Source organism: Cygnus olor, chromosome 9 (genome assembly GCF_009769625.2).
Source record: "Cygnus olor isolate bCygOlo1 chromosome 9, bCygOlo1.pri.v2, whole genome shotgun sequence".
In the NCBI taxonomy this organism is placed as follows: domain Eukaryota; kingdom Metazoa; phylum Chordata; class Aves; order Anseriformes; family Anatidae; genus Cygnus; species Cygnus olor.
Genome location: NC_049177.1, coordinates 9403357 through 9427120, shown reverse-complemented (window position 1 = coordinate 9427120; position 23764 = coordinate 9403357). Strand labels below are relative to the sequence as shown.

Here is a 23764-nt window from a genome sequence, read left to right as displayed (position 1 = left end):
AAGTGCCGTGAGAAGTACGTCAGACGCCATTTCCTCTTCAGGCAGTGCTACAGATGAGCCTTTAGGGAACATAGAGAGGCTTATGCTAGGGGTTTAGGATTCACCTTTTGAGCAGCTGGAGCTGTACTGTGCTTTTCTTTAGGACCAAGAAATACATGCAGAAACCAACCTGCACTTTTTATGGCCACAGTCATTGCATGCATTTGGATCCCATCCCCTTATTCACGTCTACAAATTGAGAAGTTGTGTGTGGCTGGACAGGAGTGCACACATTTGAAGGAAGCAGCAGCAGCTCCCTAACAGCTGAAGTCAGTGGAAGGATGGATAGAAATGAGGTGTTAACTGTCCAGCTAATCAGTCTTTCAGCTGTCTGACCAGGGCTTGTACTTCTTTGTTAACTTGCAGTAGATCAGAACCTCTGCAAATGCAGTTTCATTCCAGGAATACTCATCCAGTGCAGCACCTCTGTCCACTATGTGTCATCATACAGGTCCATTGCATGGAGAGCACGGTGAGGTCAAGCAGTGGTTTGACATTCAGAGCCGTTCCACTTCCTGCTGCAGCCATGCTCCAGAGAAGCTGCTGTCTCAGACATCCCAAAGAGCTGGTATGAGTGAGGCAAGCAGCACACTAGTGGCCAGGCAGGACTGTCAAAGGAGGTGCACAGTCCCCTTGCAATATGCAGACACTATTCTCAGTAGGGAGAACAGGGTTTGCAGCCACTCTGTAGCTTACAGGAGCCCACAGCTATTGTCCATGCAGAGCCACTTCATGCTATTCAGCATCTGACTCTGTTTACATACCTGAATCCATGGTAGACTGGCTCCTAAAGCTCCAACTGGGTCTGGGTGAAGATGAAAGGCAGATCCAGCTAAGCTAATTTTGGTCTGTAGACAGTGCTTGCTCAGCGTGGACAGGAAGCCCTGCACATTGCAGTTCTGCCCATTTAGCAGGGTTGCACAGTTCTGAATTGCTGTTGCCCACAGTTTAATCCCAACAGCTGAGATTAAGCTGGACACTGTGGAGTAAATGTGTGAATAGCTGACAGCGCCAGGAAGGCAGATAGGGGTGGATGCTGGCCTGTACTGGCTCAGTCTCCCTTCCCATACCCACCAGTTCTGGTCTCTCCCAGTTTGGTCTAGGCTGCTGTCTCCTGCCTTGCCGTCCATGCTGTGGAAGGGAACAGCACTGCAGTATGTCCTGCGTGATCCATAGCCACAGCACTCCTGGCTCTAGGAGTCGAGGGTCGCATAGGGTTAGCAGTGCCTGTGCTTTGCCTGGGGACTCCCTCTCCACGCGGAGTTCCAGCAGAGTCCCAGCTTGGCTGCTGCTTCTGATTACAGCTCAGATGTGAATGTGCAGAAGCACTGACTTCAAAGGCAGAGTAGCTGGAGGTACAGGAGAGGCAACCAAAGTTGCTGTGCAAGCACTGCTCCTGTGGCAATGTCCGTACTTGCTGCAAGTGTGCCCTAGTTGCTCTGCCTTGGAGATGCAGTGCTGAGCATGCCACACAGAGCCCAGACAAGGGGCAGATGTACAGCCAAAAAAAAGGGAAGTGAAAGCCCCAGTTCCCCCTCTCTGACGTGGGTTGCCAAAAATTACTTTGCTCCATCCCATCTTTGGGGATTTAAGAGTAGGAAAGACCTTTGAATCCATCTCACAGTAGCTGACAGGGAGCTTTGGTCACTAATTCCTAGAACAAATCAGCCTTTAAGCCTGCTTCTGTGCATGGAAACATACAGGGATAATTATTTAAAAAAAAAAATATATATATATATATATATAGTGGTTATTTCAAGTCCCCTCCTGACACCTACCTAGATGTGAGGACCGGACAATGCGGGAATGGGGCAGTCAGTGTGAAGGGATCCGAATGCACGGTTTGTTTTCAGTCAGTCTAGGATTTATTTGTTCCCCATGGAGACCTGTAGTGGGTAGGACTGACAGACAGGAAGAAGATGGAAACCCAGAGGATCTGGCAAGAGATCAGAAATGGGAAGGCAGGCCACCAATGCCTGCAGGACTGAGTCAGCGGGAGGGCAGAAGGGATCCCCAGCTGGGACTTTTTGATACAGAATATTAGGACGTGAAGGGGAAGGGAAAGTCAGGGAATGTGGGCTTGCTCGTCACTTCAGTTGCAGCATGAGGAGAGAGCAGGGGCTGCAGGAACATGTCACGCTCACTCTCTGAGCTGTTTGAGTTGAGGAAGTTGTCCGCGGCTGAGTTTCCTTTCCCTCTCTGTACTATTGAAACAGGAAGCTGGTGAGCTGAAGCTGCCTGATCGTTACGCACAGACACAGAGGCAGCTCTGGCAGCTCCTGTATTGGCATTCAGGTTTCCTTCAGCTGCAGCAATGGATCAGTGCTGGTACCACGGCAATATCACTCGCTCCAGAGCTGAAGACCTGCTCTCCAAAGTAGGCAAGGATGGCAGCTTCCTTGTGCGGGCCAGTGAGTCAATTGCTTCGGCGTATGCACTCTGCGTGCTGTAAGTACGGCTTTCGACCTCGCGCTTCACGCGACACTTTTGTCCCTGCTCGTGCAGGGTGTTATCCCCCTTCGTCCTCTCTGGCAGAGACAAACAGCCTCTGTACCAACTAGGAAGGTGCAGCCCGCATCAGAGTATGGCTGGTTTCCCTGTTCTGGGCCATAGGATAGGATAGGATGGATAGGGAGCAAGACCAGGCTGAACAAACCCGTGTTCTTTTACTGTTGTACTGTTCATGCCACTCTTCCCCCTGATTCGATAGGGGAGAATAATCAAAGATACAATTGCTGTGCTCTGAGTTGCTGCACTCTGTGCTCTTGACCTCTTAGAGCCCCTTAGTAGCTTGGGTCAGGTTTTTCTATATGTGTAACAACTTGAATACCGAGCTTGGTACCCTCCGAGGCATGTTCTTGCTCTGGTGTGTTTGACTCACCAACCTGTACGGTGCTGTGTCCAATTCAGCAAAAGGCTTGAAATAGTTCCTGGAACTGTTCGTGATACCCCCAGCACAGTGGTGAGTCCACCTGCCCCACTAACGTGGCTCATGGGGTAAATATTATCATGTGGAAAGTAAGGAAGAGGAGGGAAATGCTGGCAGCCCTGACCCCTGCATTCTGGGTCGGGGCTCTGGACCGGAGAGCAGGGTCTCCTGTGACGGCAAGGGTTATTCCTAGAGGCAGGAGTGCAGGGGCAAGAGGAGACCGGAGTCAGCAGGTCAGGTCTGAGGCACTTAGCTTTGCATTACATAGAGATAAGACTGTCTCTCTCTGCTTAGGAGAGACCAAGAAAGCCTCTGTGGGACCCTGTTCTGCCTGTCAGATCCTTGTTGCTGCCATCATGCAACAGATTAATAAAAAATAATTTCTCCCCTACTCCCCATGAAATTACAAGCAGGCTTCTCAGTGTAGTTTCTTTCTGAAAGTATATTTCTTGCAGTTGTGAAGGTGGTGGTGCTTTTTATAACTCTGGTCTAACTGCTTGTCTCTGAGGTCAGGCTTCTGGTTGACAGCACAGGCTGCTGCGGAAGATTCATCTGCAGAGAAGCATTGGGCTGGGCAGCTGCCCTACAGCGTAGGTGTTGGATTGTGAGAGATCAGTGGCTGGGGAATGGGGGTGTTCACAGAGTGCAGAGAGCCTCTGTGCCTGTTTGTTAAGGTGTTTGTAATGACATGGGGAAGAGAAGAGTTTGTTCTTTCTGGAGGGAGCGAAGAAAGAAGGGTGGCTGCAGATAAACAGGGAAAGCAGTGGGAAGGAGGGGCAATGCTAGCATGGGAGGACCCAAGGTGCCACTCGGGGGCCATTTTACTGGGATAGACTGCTGCTTCAAGTGAGTCTCTTTAGCACAACTGCTTTGATTAGTAACCAGTATGTAAAAACACACACAAAGATTATTTTACAGAGTGGTGATGGGGATTGTAGAAAGGGACGGTGCTGTAAAAAATGTCAACTAACATGCATTTGCATAAGTTTTTCCATTGTAAATGTTTATGCAGCCAACTTTGAAAGCCTTTTGTGACTTGAGAGACATGGGATCAGGAAATAGAAACAATATAATGACCAGGATTTTCTGAACCGGGAGCCAAAGGTTATGTTCTTAAATCCATTCTGAGGTGGCCGACATGAATGGTTTCATTAAAGAAATGGGGAGCACCCAGCTTTGTCAGCCACGAGCAGACAGCTCCGTGGTGCAACAGCCTGGTGTTAGAGTCTAAGAAATGTCCCAAAAACTTCTGTCAAAGTATGTAACGTGCTTTCAGCTTATGCTGGTTTCCAAATAGTTTGTGAAGAAAAAAGGTTAGAGGTGGTGAATAAGCCTTTCACTCTGAATGTTGTCTTGACAAAATGCATAACTTTGCTGAAGCTGAAAACTTTCTCAGAGATACGTCAGTTTCAGCTGTGTTATTGACTGGAAGGTGTTTGAAGTGTGAGCTCTTCAGTCTCTCCTGTTTAAAAAATGGAGAGGCTAGAGACAAAAAATGAGAGAACGAAAGAGGGGAATTGAAAGCCTGACTTGCAAAAGGTTTTCACAAAAAAAAAAAAAAAAGAAAATTATGTTGAAAGAGAGAAAGTGTCAACTGTGTATAGATAGGGAAAACAAAACAAAAAAAAACATGAAATTTGCTCTGAAAAAGAAGTGTCATATTCTACAGTGCTCTAATATTTATTGGGCAGATCAGTCAAAATCCAGCAAAAGTGATGATTATTATTATTATATTATAGATCGAGACAGTGATTTTCTTGAACAACTGCTTTAGAAATACGGATTCTATAAATATAGACAAGTAAGGGAGGTGTGTTTGCAGGGCATTTTAAGAGTGCCTCCTCTCCCTTTCTAAAACTTGGAGCAGCAGCGCTGAGCTGGGCCGAGAGCTGAAGCAGTCAGCAGACAGAGGGAACACTCCTCCCCCAGCACTGCTGTCCTCTGCTGTCTCTGCTGGCCACATTGCCCCATAAAAGGCAAGAAGCAAAGTCATTTTCCTCCTCCTTTCTCTGAGCCTGGATTGTTTGATTTCGCAGTTTGTTCACAATAAATGGGCTAACTCACCTGGAGGGAGGGGAATGCCTGGATCCCAAAATCAAAAAGAGCTTCTTGGCGCTCACAACATGGCAAATCGGGATCATTCCTCCAGGGGACCTTCTGTTGGAGGCTCCTTTGCGAGTGGCTGCAGGAATAACAGTGCTTCTAGAGAAGACCCTCAAAGCCTAGCTGCGGTTTTGGGGTCCCTCTCAGAAGACCGTTCCTGTGAGGTGCTGTTTCCAGCCCCCTGGAGGGATGGCCTCTCTTGAGGTGCACTGAGGTAAGGCAAAGCTTGGCAGACCTGTTTGTGATTAGGATTTCCAGACACCCCCAATATGCACATTGTCACCCATGCTTAAGAGTATGTACAGCAGGAGAGGAAAGAGGAAAGAGAAAACAGAAGCCTTGTCCCCTTCCTTCCTCCAGCTGACAGAGAGAACAGGGACATGTGAAAGTGCTTGGAGGCATGTTTAATCTCAGGCAGGTATTGTATTTACCCCCCACATAGCCAGGCTCAACAGTGATTGGGCAATTCTGAAGTCATACCCAGTTTTTAGGGAGGACCTGGAACGTGACAGTAAGTGGACCACATAACTTGACAGTCAAGATGCTGAGGAGAGAAAGCCTAAGGGTGGAAACAAAGTAAGAGTCGCAGTCTTCTCTAGCCACATGCACCTAGGGGATTGCTAAAGAAGACCCCTACTTTTGATCCGAGGAAGCACTCCTCCCTGTTCCTATCTCACGCAACAGCTCTTAGCTGGCTTCTGCACCAATTTTACCTTTCCTCAGCTTAAACCTCTTTACAAGTATTGTGACAGCTGCTTCATAAGGCCCATGTGATGGGGTACGTTCATGGAGGGTCCTCTTGTGACGCAAGAGCCATTGAGCTGGTTTGTTTATCAGGTTCATAATCTCCACACACACACAAATTTTCTCTCATCAGCTGCATGAGCAGTTCTGCTTAGCCCTGTTTGCATATCAGAGGAGGAAATGGTGTAAGAGAGCTGCATTGACAGATAAAAACAAAACCCATACCCTTCCTGGGGGCATATCCTCATCTGGCATTGATTGCCCTGGGCTCAGTGAAATTAGCAGAGTTGTAGTGGTCCAAACTAGATCAGGATCATGTCTGTGACTCCAACTTTCTGGTAGTAGCAACTCTTCCACTGTGTGAATGAATAGATGCCTATGAAATGGTCTCACATCACTTACTGAAGTGGTACTGAGCTCTGCGAGCAGTTGTAATTCTTCTGTATCCTTGGCATTAATGCCATCAGAAAGAGACAGGCTCATACAGATGCATGACAAAGTCCTCTAAACACCCTGGAAAAATTCTTCTATGAATTATGAGTAATTTTCTTTCATTTCCAATTGCTCTTTGTGACTCCCTGTATAAGGCTACCTAAAATCCTGGCAGTCTCTCTCTCTCTTGCATAGAGTGATTCTGAAAGGCACATGATGAATAGGCTCACAACGTAACTGTAAGAGAGATGAGGATGTTTTAGTGATCTCCCCATCTGGAGGGCTGACCTCAGCCCACGTTTCATGATGATCCTGAGGGTAACGCAGTGGTTCTGTTACAGGCAAGGAGGCTCTGAGAATGGATTCCAGTTTTTCCTTTGAGAGGAAGGGGTTGAAACCAGCATCATTCATTGGCTTAAAGCCATAGTGTATGTTTTTACAGAACGCTTTGCAGGTGACTTGAAAGGTTTAATCAATCTGTTTTTCACTGGGGAAAAAGTAAAAATATACTTTTCAGCCAACTTTTCTTGGGCAAGCTCCACAAAGCTCAGCAGCTGCTGAGGAAGGTCATGCTTACCACATTACAGCGTTGCTGAGGCTTTCCTTCCTTGCCCTTGAGCTCTTGCACATTAATGTGGCCCTCCACTGGGCAAAAGCCTCTTCCATCCTTCCTTCAATAAAAATCTAATTGAATTTAACTGGGACAAAACGTTACTTATGGCTGATCTACAGACGCACATGTACAGTGTGCATCTGTACCACAGTAGCGAGGTGGGTTTTCATTTAGACCTGTCACTTAGGCTTTGTGCATGACAATGTGCCTAGTAATCAGTTGTCTTATTGTGACTTAGCTGAAATCTGTTATATTTATGTGTTGTTCTTTTTTTTTTCCAATACAAGTCAGAGCACATACTAGCCCTTCAATTTACTCATTTTTAAGTCATTTACTCATTTGTAAGTTCAAAATCAGCCTCATACTGTGCTGATTTTGGCCCAGTGTCTTTTGAATTTCTGCTTTTTCACTCCTTCCTGAGACGCCCACTCTACTGACAGCCAGAGCCATTTGGTGTTTTCTTTCTTTCCGGCCAGAAGAAGAGTTGAATAACTCATTCTGAGGCTGATTCTGATATCACTTTCTGCACTGACATCTGCAAACATGTCTCAGTGACCGGGTACACTTCAGGTTTGTGTTACTTTGGAGACTCCAGGGAAATGGAAAGAAAGGTTTAAAACTCTTGTGCATGAAGGCCTCTATCTTTATCAGGATCTTCCAATATCTTCTCTCATGAGGAGGGGTGCCACAGTGTGATTCATTCCCTTCTGCAGACAGTCTAACAGCATCTCCTCTGATCTGTTCCAGGTTTCGGAATTGCGTGTATACCTACCGAATTCTGCCTGATAAAGAGAATAAGCTAATTGTCCAGGTAAGCCACACGGTGAACCATTTGGTCCTGCAAAGATGCGCTTAGTATTGCTTACTGCGTTTCAGATGCAGCTGTGCTCAAACACAGCTGTACTGACACCAAAGTCAATTCCAGGCTCTCAGTGCTGTGTCCAGGGGCCTTTGTGCCCAGGTCTGGCTGCCACCATGGTGTCCCAGCTGGCCTTGCCAGCCTCAGCTGGTTTCCCCAGAACTGTTCTGCCTACCTTGCTGCAGCACTTCCATTTTCTGAGGAGGAGCCAGCCGCAGGATGCTATGCCAGATTTCACCTGGGTCTTTATGTGTCAGCATGGCATGACACAGAAGCTCATCTATCCTCCCAGGCCACCAGGCAACACTGTGCAGAGGAACATGCACTGGCTCTGCAGCCTGCTAGCTTGGGGCCAGCGCTCAGCTGGAACGGAGGACCTGGCACACTGATATGGCTCCGTGCTGTATGCTGCAGGCTGTTTGTAGTAGTACTTGTTTTTTCCATCATCTGGTTTATTTCAGCCTCGTTGTCCTAAATAATGTGCTTTGGCATATTGTGCTGGTGTGATGATGTGTTGTCGTGCTAAGACAGGTGCCTGGAAGGTGATACGGTGTTTATCATTATTTATAGTACCTAGAGCAGCTGTTGAGATCAGAGCTGTACTGTGCCAGGTAGCTCACAAGTGAAACACCCTGGGCAGGAAGAGCGTGGGAGAGACCTGAGGCCCAAGGAATGGCACAGCTGCCCAAGTCCCACAGCAGCACAGGGGCAGAGCCCAGGGGGCAGCCAGACCCTGCTAATGAAGTCCTTGTTCTTTGCACTGGCACCGTGGTGAGGAAATTAACTTGTGGAACCCTAACCGAATGGGTGGCAGCTGCTTTGTCTTTTAGGAAATAAGCACAGAAATGATCATATATTGACTTTTCACCTGAGGGGGAGGAAAAAGGGAAGGCTGGAGGTTGCCTGCAGAAGTAGCTACAGAACCCATCTTCCTGCATGCCCTTGGGAGTGCCCTGAGCAGGCAGTTCTGGGGCAGAGCAGCTGGGACACGGTGGAGAAGTGTGGGCTGTGCTCCGTGTTCTGCAGCACCTACAGGCATACCCTTACATGCTCTGTGTGGGGCTCAGCACCCTGGGCAAGCCCTGGCCCCTTGTTCCCCAGCTGTCTTACTGGAGCATCATGTGAGTGATGTGGAACACGCAGCCTGGCCTGCAGCCTTTTATAGAAAGGCACAGGTGTTACAAGAGGGTTGGAAACCTGAGTTCAGTTAGCTTTCCAGAGCATGCTGGGCTCAAACCCAGGCTGCTCCCAGGACCCACCGGCTTAAGGTATGGTGCAGATTTGGCAGGTACTTCTGTGCATTACCACCCAGAAAGATGCAAGTCACATTTCCCTTCATTAGAGCACTTTGTACTGGCTCTGTAATCCTTTCTGCCATGACAAAGGGCCCGTTTTTATGTGCACCTATTCCTTTTGTCCACAAATCAAAGCACTGCAGCCATGAGAAACTGGTATTTCTGTTGTAGCGATGGCAGCTTGTAACACTGAATCAAAGTTTATGAACAAGCAGAAGGTGGGATTTTGTTCTGCTGCCGGTGAAAACTAAAAGTGACTGCATAAAGTCAGGTAAATCAAACTGATGTCAGGCAGCTCAGGCTTTCCCCACCACATACGCCTCCTCATCACCCCACAGTTCTTTGTAGGGTATTATTTGCAATTAGTTATGCCCTCATCATTTCTGGGGAGAGGTTATTGGACTACCACTGGATCCAGACAGCCATATTAGGTCTTCTTTGGATGTTTCTGAATGAAACCTTTTGAAATCCAGTAGATTTCTTAAGGAAATACAATCTACTAGATGTCCACTCAAACTGATAGATAAAGTTCTCTTGGGATTTGTGGTCTGATTGTGAGGAATTTCTTGTGTCTGCTGTGTGAGATGCAGAGGATATGTGGTGGCATACCTTTGTACATGGGTTGCCAGGAGCTGTAGGTTGAATATCAAGAGTAGTCTAAATAAAGTGTGTTGTTAACTCAAGTTTTCAAGACACAACACCTCTCATTTTGTGTTGCACTATTCCAGTTCTGTGGGAGAGGCAGAAGAAGGGGGCTGGCTGCTTCTTGCAAGAGAGACAGAGAGACAGTGAGAGTTGTAATTGAGGCTTGAAGCAAAACAATCTCATGTTGTTGGCTGCTTTTCTTGGTACATTGCTCCAGCTGGGCCAGACATTTTTGGTTGCTTGTCTGTTGAGTTTTGGATAAAACAAAAACTACTTCATGTGTATCAAAGAATCATTTTGAAAAGAACGGTTCTACTGGGCAAGGATGTGCAAGTTGCTAAATAGGAGTTTGACATTTTGAAAAAAATCCATTAAAAAGGAAAGAATCTAGTAATCCTGTGGAATTAGACCAGGTGTTAAATTAACACAGTAATCAGTAGATGCTTCTCATTTCTGGGTTAAAAAAAAAAAAAAAAAAAAAGACGTAGGAAAGATGCAGTACTAAGTCCTGAGGTTAGCCTGAATTGTGCAATGTGACCTTTTTTGCTTGCACAGTGCTCCTTCCTGAAGCTAACAGAGTTGTCTTCCTGCCCAGATCTGAGCTGTTGTCTGTCAGACGTTTCTCATGATGACAGCAGGTTCAGAAGATGTGTAATATCACAGCTACACTCGCAGCACTTGTGACATGACAGCTCTCCCTCTGCCACTCTATGAAGTTTTTCAGCTTTAAAGCTGCAAGTTACTTCACGTTTTCTGAGTGTTGTTGGTGGATAGATTTCATTTCTCATTTTTTACTTAGAGCCTGGTCTGGCACTGGTGGAATGATAGTGTTATTGTTTGCATGGTTAAATTGACTTTTTAGTACAGGTGGCAGAAGGGGAGGTGCATGGTTTTTTGCATTACAGGTGCACATTTTTGCATTCAAACTGAAGAAAAAAATATTTGCATACGTCCCTCCAGTGTTTTGTGGCATGCTACATGATCTGCCATTGGCATTCTGCATCTGCTGTAGCTGTACAGCAGTCAGCATGGTCAGGTCTGGAACCCCTCTTTCCTGCCGTATCTACAACCAAACTGGTATCCCCCCAGACGTACCAGACTGTAGTGGTTACAGTCATAGACTTTTTTTTTTTGCCCTCCTCTTTCCGTTCTTTTTTCTGTGACTGCTGAATTTTCTCCTTCCTTTACCTGAGACTTCAAAATGTAGACAAACGGATCTATGGCTTGAATGAATCAAACTCGCATCCTGCCAGTGAAAGCATAGCTAGGGAAGGGGGGAGGAGTAACAAAAAACCCTTGAAACACAGGATCTCTTACAGTGAGTAGAGATCTTTGTCCTTAGCCTGAGAACAATTAGTCATTGAGATATGTCTGTTAGCCTGCAGTCTGTCACTGTAGTAAAACGCTAAGAACTGAGAAGCTGAGACAGGAAGAGAGCAGAAGATGTAGAGTAACGCAGATCCAGGAGGAGAGGCATGAGGCTGGAAATTAGCTGCCCCTGAGTTAGCTTAGCTGCTACCTGCCTGTCTTTGGCAAGCCATAGCTGGGGTACTTCAGCTGTCTCCTCTGTAAAACAGATGTGAGTTTCCCTTGCTCAAATGCGGAGGTGTATTTAATGCAGAGTTGTTGAAAGTTTGGAAGCTGGACTAGTATAATTGCAATTGTACAAAGAGTGTTGGAAGAGCAAAGGAGACCTTGGAAATAACAAGATCAAACTAAATGCATAGCTGTGTCTTTCTAAGCCAGGCATCTGTGGTCAGTTCTTGCTATCCAGACTAACAGCAGTTAAAACTTTCTTGTACTGTTACTTAAAGTGTCACATTTGTGCATCTAGCTGAGGTGTCATTGCAAACCTTATCGCTGCACAATCTGAATTCCTTGTGAGTTTAGCATCTCAACCAGGGGAAGTGCTATTGTTCCCATTTTACAAACAGGGAACTAAGTCCCAATCTGTTAAGGAGGATTGGACTACCAAAATAATCTTAATTAGCAGTCTCTTGCTAACTTTCCCAAGATCAGAAGATGTCTGTGATCTATGAATATTTGTCTCCTCCTTTTAGTTGTGCTGTCACATGTAGTTAAAGCTGAGTTTGTACCTCTGTGGTCAGTGAGGAAGATACAGGTTTCTGACCTGGATGGGCTGAATTGTTCTTGGCAAGTCCTTTTTCTCTCTCTTGGCTAAAGAGTCTGGAGAACCCCCTTAGACTGCCAGGCCCTTGGCAAGATGAAATAAGGGAGGAGATTCCCATTACAGATCACTCTTGTTCAGTGTGAAAGGGCACTGAGGTCAAAAGCTGCTGTTGAAAAGTTGCTGCCTTTGCCTAATGCTTTACCTTGTATTGCCTTTCTGTACTGTAATTTTAAAAGGTTATTGTCAAAAGTATAACCTGCCTCCTGAGTGAGGAGAGAGCTAGACTGGGATAAATTTGCAAGATCCTTATAAAAATCATCTTGAAAGAGGTGGTGAGAAGGGAGAAGATGCTGGAGTTGGCTGGTCAGTGAACACAGATTGGTGCAGGGTAGTGTGGGAGCATTGCTAAAAACCCGTGGATTTTGGTCCCTCTAGATTTCTGGCTCATCTCAAGGAGGAGCACACAGCTAGCATTATCTGATGGCTGCTCAGCAATCAAGCTGCTGCGCAATCAGTCATTTCTCAGTGGCAGCTAGATTGCATCTTGGTTTATGCTCGCAGCGTATCAGATAACGCCCCATAGGTCAAGTTTGCAGGATCAAGCACTTAGCCCGTAACGCTCTGTGTGAAGGCAGCAGGGAAGATATCCCGATGGACAGATGGCAACGTTACAAAAATAGGCTGTTACCAAAGGTGCTGTGGTTAGGGGGAGAGCCAACGCAGTAGTTAAGGGAACAGCTTGAGGTCCTTGCTAAAGGTGGAGTCCCCTTAAGAAACTGGGGCATCTGCTGAGCAGGCTTTGGTAACTCGGTGCCTTGGGCAGATTTTAGAGTTGTGTGCTGTATCCTGGAGTGCTATGCAGCACAGCCCGACCTCTGAGATTTAGGAAAGCCTGGTGTCCACAGTGCTGTCCCATGGGGCACGACCTGAGCTTTAGCTCAGCCACATAGCATTTCCACTTTGCAGTCCAGAACTCGAGCCAGGCACGTTCATCCACATCTCAGGGCACGGGCCTCGCCTAACCACCGCTGCTGCCTTCTGCAGGGGGTCTCCTCCCTTCTCCTTCTTGCCAAAGTGTTTTTTTTTCCTTATGTGACCCATTCATGCTACTGAGCTGTCCTCACATCAGGTACCTGCCTCGCACATTGTGGGCTGCAGAAGACCAAGGCTCCAGCCTTGTTTTTGTACCTTGTGGCTGCCTGCAGTGTGGGGAGAGGGCAGAAACAGAGCTTGGCTTGAGCAGGACTGGGAACCATGTTACGTTTTCAAGCAAACTGGAAAATTTAAATTTTAAAATTTTTAAATGTTTGTTTTGGGGCTTTACACAAGTTGCCAGTTGCTGAAGAAAAATATTTCAGACTGAAAAATTGGTCCACCCTTTTGAAAGAGTCCAGAAAGGCAATTTCGAACTTTTCACTTTTTTTTTTGTTTGTTTTTTAATTAAGGGGTGGGGGTAAAGTGAGGCTGAATGAAGACCATTCCTTGCATAGTACATGCTCCAGTCCCCCACCATTTTTTTTTTTTTAATTTTTAATTTTAATTAATTTCTTTATTTTGCTTCGAGCAAAACTGTTTGACCAGCTTCAGGGTTTGGCAATTTCCATGGAATACTTTGTTGTGAAAAGGAATCATGGAAAGCTGTTGCCTTCTCATGCTGCATAAGAGACTATTATATTACAATATGGAAAACATTTGTTATTTTTAAGGTTCCCGTCTGTATCTTTCTTTCCACTTCACTTTCCCGAACTGTCGTAGCTTCCCAGCTCCCTGACAGAAAGCAGTGGTCTGCCTGCATCTTCCTGCACTCTGCTCTGTGGGTAAATGTGGAGACATTCGTTGTGCAGCTCTAGTGGCAGAACATCATTTCTGTGAGCATGAGCGCTGCAGCATTTGTGCTGAAATTCACCATTGCTGCAAAGTTTTTTTTTATAAATTACTTATATTTATACTTAGACCCTCCCTTTGCAACAAATACTGACCCTATTTACTTGTGGATTTTGCTGACTTCAGGGAAAATTATAGATGCCCTAACAGTACTGTTTTATACCGAGTGATCATCTAGCTGTTTTTTTTTTTTTTTTTTTTTTTTCTGGTAATTTTTTCTAGCCTGATAGGAGGCTGCGTGCAACAGGAAACAAATGGTGCTATGTGAGCAGTTAGAAAGCAGGCCAGCAGCTGTGACTCATTGTATCAACTGACACTGAAGCTGTAGGTTACCAGTGTACTTGCAGCATGGGCTCCCAGAAAGTAGGAGAGCTGGTAAATGCTCTGGATAGGGTTTCCTGCTGAAACCCTCCCTCTCCAGCCCACCTCTAGAAACATATTTCTGGGGAAATGTCTAGGTTTGTGCTCTGTTTATGTGGCTAAATATGCCAGAAAGACCAAAATCTTCTGTCCCGAGACAGGCAGGACATACAGTGAGAGGGCTGCCAGTTTGTCGGCCACTCAGCAGGATTGTCCCAGCCTCGGGGGTAATTTGCTCTGGTTTCTGTTTACGAGTCCTGCAGGGTGGAGCTCAGTGTAAAAGCTTCATCCGGCGCGCTAACCTGCTCCCCGAGTGCAGACATACGTACGGCTGCCCATCCTGCGAGCACGATCTGATAAGAGCACAAGTTTAGGTCAGTTCCTGGTGTCACTGCTGCTGTCACCAATATCAGAGGCAGTTTCTGGCTGTGCAGCACATGCAGCACCAAGTCCCTTGTCAGCCCCTTGCAAGGAGCGGCAACGTTCGGGGCATTTTTGTCTCTCCTCTTTGAGACCGTACTGTAAATTGCTGCACTGCTCTGACACCTGAGGCCAAGAAAGGGTTTTTTGTGGTAAAGATTTTGTGGTTTGCTTTGGAGTTTGATCATCTATCTATATCTGATCAAAACCTGTCTACTTGGAAACTGCACTTGAGATGCTTTCAGTGAGAGATAAGGCAAAGCATAATCCTCTGGGTGATGCTAACCCCTTCACAACATTGCAGCCTCTTAGAGCTTCTGCCAGCCAGCTGTACAGGGATGAGGCCTTGCTTTGTACTTACTCGAATTGATGTCAAAACCTCGTGGCTCCTTTGAGGATGGGGCAGGCACAGGTCTGCCCCCAAAAACACTTTCAGGCTGCATGGAGACTGTAAGACATCCATGGTTCACTTGCAGCTTGAAGGCATTGGATGCTGTTGGCCTCCCTCTGTGCTGAAAGGCAGAAGGAGACCAAGTGTCCCCCAAGGGGCGTGCAGCTCTGCAGGTGGGGTGGGACACAGCACCTGGATGGCCACCCACTCTGAGCAGGTGGACCTGGTGGGCAGGGGTGCGCGTTTTTGGGCTGGTGTGCTGCCAGGTTGTGTGATGGTGCTCCTGGGGGCCGGACGGGGGCAACAGCACCTGCACTGCTACAAGGCAGGGAGACGCAGCGTTGCTCCTAGGATGGAGGGGTGCTGGGAGCTTGGACGTAGTATTTCAGTAGGGAGCAGAGAGGAGGTCACCAAAGGGAGTGGGGAAAGCTGGGAAGTTACGCTTTTCATAACTGTAAATTTCAGGAAAATTAATGCTGAGAATAGAATTGATTTTGCTGAATTATTTATTACTTGGGTAAAATCACTGTTTACTCAGAAAACTTACCATGTTTGTGGTACTCCATTGACTGTGAAGGTCTGAGCTATAATTGGGGTGATCGCTTTTCTTGCATGGAAATAAGGGACAAGAGGACAACTAGATAGTAATTAGGAACACTATCTTGAAACGTAGTTAGGGAAACACATTTCTAGCATGCTCAAATATATAATTTATATTAAGCTCCATTTTATTGCTGAAAATGGTACATATTCCAATTTGAATATATTCCAGTATAATGTTGGTTTTAAATCAACTTGTAAAACTCTTTACACTCTTTAAATGTAGGACTGAAGTTAATTTACGGCCAGGGCTTAGCAGAATCTGCATGCTTTGTTTCTGCAATCTATCTAGATCTGTTTATACAAGGAAAATGTTCTTTTCGCTGTTGAATCTGAGGTAGGAACAAACATAATGCATTTCACAGGTTTTAGAAAACTGAAAGAAGCAGATTTAATAAGAGAACACTAGGTATTTCCTGAAACATACACATTCCCGCTACTGAATCCCTCAGTATACAAAATTCTTCATACAAACAAACCATATCCAGCTTTTGTCTAGTTTGAACCCTTTCAGAACGTTTCCAGTTTCCTGCAAATATCAAAAAAAAAAAAAAAAGTTCGGAGAAGGTGGCTTAAATCAGGTTAAAGTTGTGTATATATACAATTTCTTTTTTTGCAAACATCAAAAAGTGAAATCAAGTATTTGGAAGCCGTCACATGCCATGAAATTAAATCTCTTTTCCTTTTATTGGGATGTGGTTTTAGATAAAATTTAACTCCATTTAATGCCAAAGAATATCATCGATTTTTGTTACAGCTTGCCCTCCAATAAATGTGTTATGTCACAAACTGCACACACAAGCAGATTGTTCTAATTTTATAACTATACCTAAAAAAATCTTAACAGATTTTGAAAGTAATATAAATAATCTGTTACTTGAAAGCCTTCATCATGCTTAAACAAATGAAAATTGAAAATTGGCAGTCCTTGCTGAATATACAAAAGTAACTTCCAGGAGCTGCAAAATTTTTTAAGATTCAGAAGGTAAAAATTAGATCTGTTAAAGACTAATCTGTTCAACAGTGATTGTTCTAGAAAAATAATTGTTTCACCTTATTATTTTTTTGAAAGGCTTTGACCACCCACAACCACACACCCAGCAGCTCTTTTCTACCCCGCTGGATATTTCACTTCCCACTATGAACGTGTGAATGCACAAACACGAGTGCTTGAGTCTGCTCCTGGCACAAAAATGGGGCAAACACTTTGGCTGGAGGATAGGAACAAGTGGCCAGGAGGTGGTAGGAGCCTCAGTCTCCAATGGCACAGGAACTTTCTCCAGCATAAAATACTCTGTAGGAAGTTCTGCCCACCCCTGCAGATATTTCCATCCCAAATCAGCCGCTTTTGTAGGCACATTTTAAAGGAAGGGGTAGTAATCTCTGTTAAGTGAGAACTATTAGAAGGTGCTGCTTTTTGTTGTTGTTGTTTTGTTTTTAAACAGTTTTTTCACATTATTACAGTCTGTGATTGAGAGGCAAAATGTTATAATCCTAATCAAGGTGAGCAATCTTGATTTGCTGATGAGATGCATCATTGCTGGCTGTGCCACAATACAGAGATGCAACTCACCCAGCAGGTCATGTAATATTTAGGCTCCAGTTAGACCTTGATCACTTGATCTGTTCTGCAGCCTTAAGTAACTGGGCCAGTAGACCCTATGCGTGTGCTGCTGCTTATTACCGATGGCTAACCTGTGAAAAATAGAAAGATACAATCACCTTTGAATAACATCTGATTGAGTGGATTGTCCTAGTTGCACTTGTTGTAGGTAAACTCAATCTGTTTAACCTTTTACCTTTACCAATACAAAGTTATTTAACCAATACCTTTCAAACCGACCTTTTGGTGGTTGAGGCAAATTCCATTTAAAGTTTTTGAAGAAATGGGGAATCCTTTAGTTTTAAGGTTGAAATATAAGTGCAAGGTACACAGGACTTGATTTCAAATGGCAAAATGGTTTGGGGAAACGAAACAGACTTTAGCAAAGATAGCTCAGATTCGGTCATTTCGTAGTCCCTTTGAGAGAATGAAATCATAATGCAGCCTTTGGTTGTTCCTAGTTCTTTGCCCTGCTGTCTGACTTCTGTCTTCAGTTCATAACTTCTGACAGGGTTTTCCGTCTTGGTTCTCCGCTGAAAGTTTAAGTTGGGTCCCTTCTCCCAGTTCCATCTCAAGGCTCCAAACCTTTCCTTTTCCAGTATTTAGTGTTTGGTGTCTGTTGAAACTGGGATCCATTCAGCACAGAAGACGACAGGGAAGGCAGACAGCTGATTATGGATCCTTTCCCGTCTGACTGCACAGCTGAGAGGCCACACACTGAAATGCGGTGTAGGATTGATCTGTGCAGGCACAGCTGCTGTAGGCACACATTCACCTGCCTCAGGGAAAAGTCCTTTCTTGTAGGACTTCCAGCACTGTGCACCGTTGCCTGGGGGTATTATTTGTTGTTATTTATTGCCTCGTAATGGGGGAAAAGCTGAAGAGGACTTGGGAGTTTCCAAGGAGGAGCAGGTATCAGTGACCAGCAATAGTTTTCCCAGCTCAGTTACTGTCAGACGTGAGCTTTGACAAAATCAGAATGGTCACCTCCACAAACTGCCTTCAGAAATAAAGACTGTTGCATTTGCTGCCTTTGGTTGCTTTGTTGAGTCAAGGACCTATGTTTTCAGGTTTGTCTTGGTAACCACTAGGGCCTAAATACTTTGCAAAGAACTGAAAATGGAAATTTTCATTTGACTCAAAGTGCTGAAGCTTTTCAGTGGAAAATGAAAAGCACAAGGCTTGTGATAAAATTAAAAAAAAAAAAAAAGTTGACAGAAGTAGTGTACTCTAAAAGTTTTGCTTAAATTCTACCCACACACTACAGAAGTGCTAAAAATTGCTTTGGATCCCCGTGGCTCTGCAGTCCTGGCTCATTCATCACCAACTCATCTGACTTGCACCTTATAGCTAAATTTAACAACAGTCCCTCGTGTTCTGTCATGGAACCATGCTGTTGTTTGCTTGTTGTAGATGTAAATCTTTTTTGTTATAACAGAAATTATGAAAGGGTTGGTTGCTCAGGAGGTTCCTCTTGTTATGAGTTGGATCATAGCATGCTCTGTTGGTGAAACCTTTTCCGATGGCTAGAGTTTGAAAGTTTTATTTAGTGTGAAGGAGCTCCTCGAGTACATGGTGTTGGTGCTTTCTGTAACTGCTTGGTGTTCTTAATAGCTTGTACCTAACTATATTAGTTAGATATTTGGCAATTGCCATGCTTTTTATGTGAATTGTGGAGTGCCAGAGCAGAATGGAATGGGGTCTTTAAATAGGATCTGGGTACGTTAATTTTGTGACCTATGTCTTCATTCTGTGTGAAAGAATGCCAGTTAGAACAACAACTGTGGGTTCTTTACCTTCCAGAAACTTCTGATGTGTTTTTCTTTAGGATGTAGAATTTTTACTAAAAAATTGAGATAAAAATTTGGCAGTCAGCTATACTCTACTAAAAACTCCTTTCAATTTTCCTTCTCTTCAACAGAGTATTTTAATTTGCAAATGTTCTGATTCTGCCATGGGAGCATTTGCTACCTGTGAACATGGCCAATTGTCAGGCTGCCACAATGTAGCCTGAGTGGGGTCACATAGATGAAAACTCTCACAGGGCCAGAGGAGTTCGGCACTGGCAGATAGGACAGAATCTTTTTAAGGCTCACTCAAACCGTGCTCACGTTCGCCACACAGAGCATGTTAAACCCTTAAAACAGTATGAACAGAATGCATTGTCTTCCTCAAGTATTTTCCATGAAATTGTGGGTAGGAAATAATGAGATGGTCATTTTGACCAAAATTGGATCAGGAAAGAGTTTAGGTTTTAAACTAGATTTTCACTGTAGCTGGGGTCAGCATTTGTCTCCTTCCCAGTTAGCAACAGAGGCAAGAATGCTTATTTGCACCTGGTTAACTTGTTTCCATCTAGCATTAACAGGATTCATATTTTGTGCACATATTTCAAGCAAGCAAGGAAGTAGGTGCTGAACTTTAACAAATGTTTTGTGCATGCTACTATGAAATGAAAATTGTTTAGCATTCCATTTTTTAATATGTACTATGAGAAACGAATTGTGCTGCAGTGACAGTAATTCATGTACAACATCTCAAGTCAGTATGATGTTTAAAGAAATGAAGCTTGTGGTAGAGGCAATATGTGATGATGGTGTCTTTCAGTTTCATTTTAGGAACAGAGGGGGTTTTAAAGGATTGACAAAGCAGTAATCTTCTTTATTTTTTTCTTCCTTTTAACTTAGTGCTTTGTTTGATGTCTGATTTTCAGCCAGGAACAAAACACAGAAGTAATGCATACTTAGTTCTAAATAATTTGCAATTCCTTGTTTCCTTCCATCAATAATCTCCTCTTTCAGAACTTCTGAAGCCATCTTTCCCAGGATTTTTCTAATTTCCATGTTCTTTACCCAAAGTCTTACATATAAAAGGCCACTCTAGCAAAAGTGACAAGAGTAAGCAAACCTGAGCATCAGGATCAAACCATATGCAAAATGGGACAAGAAAGCATCTCAGAGGAGACAGGAACTATTCACCTTCGGTTCTGTCCACCGTTACTCGGATTATATATCTCACAACCACACTTAAGCTGTGCCGTTCTCCCAAAAAGTTACACAATTTTTTGCAGTCGAGGAGGTGCAGCTCTGACCACCCGTGGGCATCCTTTGCCTGGGCTCTCTGGTTTCCTCCCCTTGCCTCTTCTGTCCTGCTCAGTTCCCGTACTTGGGCCCCTGTTACTGAGCTTTATCAAGTGTCTGAACGCTGCTGTCCCACCACTTACTAAAGTCCATTCCTTTACTGACCCTCCCTGTCACAGGATCCCCCTTTTCCTCAGCCACTTACTTGCTTCTCTCCCTTTGTGCTCTGTGCTCAGCCCCATTTTCTCCCTACCGTGGGTGTTGCATTCACGACAGGGTACGTTTCTGGGTGACTTGTATTTTGGGAAGTAGCTATAGCTGTTTCTCCCAGCTGTGATTCCTGTACATGGTCCCATTCCTGTGAAATGCTCCTGAAATTGCTTAGCACAAGATTTCATCTATGAATAAGAAATGCTTTCTAACAAAACAAAACTGAAGCCCAAACAGGCTGCTTTAGAAATCATTTACCAGAAATTTCTGATCTCTTAAGTTCAGCTTTTTAGTGAAATATATATGCCTGCCTACATGAGAGCCAAAAGGAAATTTAAAAATGCCACCTAGACTTCCTAGCTAGCAGACAGTCTTGAAGACAACTGTTTCCCGAAGCCGGAAAGCTATGACTTTTTTTTTTTTTTTTCCAAATCTAAAAGGAAAAAATGTTCCTTCCAGCATTTAGCACCAAAGTAGAAGTGACCTGATTTTCAGCTTCCACTTAAGTTGGTGGGTATTACAGGAGTTTTTTAACTTTGAGAACTTACTGACTGGTCCTGAAATGCCTATATATGGATTTAAATACCTGGCTTAAGGCACTCTGGTTAGAAAAGATTGCCCTTAAGCAATACAAGCAGATGACCAGTTTCCTAGTTCCTCCTTGCGCCTTGGCTCAGGAAAGGAAAACACTTCCTCTTCCTCCTGAGGGCCCCAGACTTCCTGTGCCATCTATTTATACGGTTGTTGTAATGAGCCCCGCGTTAACCACTTCTTTGCCTGCCGTAGCGTGGGCTCTACGTTGTTTAAATCTGTTGTTGCTTTGTCTTTGTAGTCCACCTGCAGCTTCTCTTAAAGGTATGTTCAGAGCTGCTCCTCAGCACACTGGCATCAGGAACATCATTTTGTCTAGGTGTTTTGGTGTCCAGGTGACGCTGCTTGGAGATAATGAAGAAGAACAGACTTAGGCTGGGCCCTGTTGGCCTTTTTACACCAGGTGTAAAGGAAGAATAGATGATCAGCCATATTAAAACCTGTCAAAAAGTTTAGGTAGATGAATTTGGAAAGGGATCACAAGATTTAGCCAAAGACCAGTGATTACGGGCTTTAGCCATACATGTTTTCTGAAATGGAGAACCCAGAAACCTATTCAGTGTGAGAGTCGGAACAAGTTATAGCTACTTGTTTCAAATAATCATACAGAGAGGTTAAAGAAGGTGCAAGAGAAATGAGTGGAAGGACTCGCAGAGCTGAGGGCAGTTTCTGGAGGACAGGAGATACCAGGACATCCTGTGGGAAAAGGTTTCTAGCAGAGCAGGCTGGAGTAAGAAGGGTAAGGGGATGATCTGAGAGTTTGGTTTGGGATGCAGCTCAGAGAGCTGGGTGACCATGACAAGCAAGCTCACGTTCAGTTTTACCAGCCTTTTTCAAGGATACAGCGAGGTCTGGACAAAGAGGCAGCAGGCAGATTGGAAGGGGACTTCCTACAGGCGCAGAATTAGGGGTGGCAAGAGGCCTTGTAAGGTCTCCACATCCAGTGTTTGCCCTTTTTTCAGGCTGGAGCAGGATTGGGTGCTCACTAGCCAGCTGTGGGGGATGCCTGGGTGCTCTGCTATGACACCTCCAGAGACAGGGACACTCACTGGGTAGCCTGACTGCACTGTCTTTGGCAAATTCCCTTGAGAATCTAATCTCAATCTCCGCTGTTGCAAAGCAAGCCAGCCATATCTGCTGTCCTTGGGGGACTTACTGCACAGCTGATTGCCATCTTCTTTATGTGAGAATTTAAAACTTATGAGACTATCGTGACCTCTCCAGGCTGACCCTTTGCTGAACTGTACCAAGACTTTTATTTCAAGCTTTGCTTGTAAATCACATTTTCCAACTGTTCTGCCATCCTTGTCATTTTTCCTTGGGACTCCCTCTGGTATTTTCATTTGTTCCTTAAAAAACGGTGCCAGGGTGGATGCAGCAGTCCAGATATGGCCTTGCAGCACCGAGTACAGAAAGACAGCTTCTTCCTGGGTCTCATATGACAGTCCCACTAATAGATCTTACAAAGACATAGGCTTTTTCTGATGCAGTTTCCCACTGTAAAATTGTTGCACAGCCTGATTCACTGTTATCCAGATTCCTTTGTGCAATTCTGCAGTTTTACAGGTTGTTCCCTATATTACATATATTCGCTCAGTGTTTCCTTTCTGTATGTGTATATCAGTGCAAAGCTGAGGTGCCTGCAGTGATGCTGGAGGAATCAATGCAGAGCATGGCACCCTGGAAGCAGAGCCTGCTGTCTGTGCTGCTCCCCCGTCCTGTGAGCTGTGTGAGCACGTTTCTGGGGATGTGGTGTGTTGTTCTGGAGATGACACTTGCCGTCCACATTTTTAATGACTTGAAACAATTCACTTTACAATTAAAACAAGATCTGTTCTGTGATAACACGAAGGAAATACTTACTAAATGAAGGGGGTGGGGGGAAGTGGATTTCATTGTTGGGCTCTGCTTGGGTGGCTCCTGCTTGCTCTGCGCTGCCCCATCCTGCTCGCTTTTGTTTGCATTGCCCTGTTCCGCGTCTTCTCCCTGTCTCAAACACAAGAGCAAGTTTGCATGAAGTTAAGGCTCTGTTTTGCCTTGCTCCTGTCATCCAATGTGGTTTTCTGGAGGCTGTTTATTCAGAGTGCACCATCAGTCTGTTTTTTGCTGATGGACTCTACAAGATGGTGAGCAGCACAATGCTGGTATTTTACTTCCCACCACTGCTCTCCCTCCTTAACCTATGAACCTTTTCTGCAAAGTCAGGTGCAAAGAAAACATATGTCCTTGCTCACTGGCACCTGGACAACTTGCAGCCACGTGTCAAACACTGCAACTAGCATTTGTCATTCCGAGTTTGTTCTCATTCTTTCCCCATGAGGAGAGGCAAGTGCAGTGTGGTCTTGCTTTAACAGTTCTCTCTCTCCCCTTTCAAACAATATATAGTTGTTGCTGTGATTCTGTGCAGAGGGAGACAGCGCAAAGCTGTGTGCCCTGCCCTCCCAGGGGGAGCAGGAGTTTTGGGGGCTGCCTTGGATCAAGAGGAGCTCATTTCACAGCACGGGCAAACAGGCAGAGGGTTGTTGGGCGCTGCTCATGCCAGAGGGGAACAGCCCTTCCCACGTGCTTCCTCCATTGAGGTCCTTACAAATAATAACAATTACAGCACAAAAGAAAATGAGCTAGGATAATCCAGCGATCTTTCCTTTCAGATTCTCATGATGCATAGCAATTGGGGAAGACACTGGAGCTCCCTTACCATGGGAGGAAGCCGAGCAAGTTTGAGGCCACCCCATCCTTCCCGCTGCTTGGCCACAGCTGGTCGGAGCTCCTGACCCCCCTGCTTCCCTGCCTCCTTATTGCAGCTCTCATCATCCCTGTGCAGCTGCTCGGAAC

General features: G+C 45.0%; 1 protein-coding gene across 2 annotated transcripts in view; it reads left to right on the top strand.

Annotated features, from left to right (window-relative positions):
• The first annotated feature begins 2030 nt into the window (after positions 1–2030).
• INPP5D (inositol polyphosphate-5-phosphatase D) overlaps positions 2031–23764 on the top strand; it is a 52359-nt gene continuing 30625 nt past the window's right edge. The window contains exons 1-2 of one of the 2 annotated variants that reach the window (XM_040567663.1): positions 2031–2487; positions 7608–7671. In XM_040567663.1, the coding sequence (XP_040423597.1) occupies positions 2354–2487; positions 7608–7671 (198 nt within the window). In that variant the 5' untranslated portion in view covers positions 2031–2353. The remainder of the gene's footprint in view (positions 2488–7607; positions 7672–23764) is intronic. The other variant, XM_040567661.1, reaches the window with a different exon arrangement.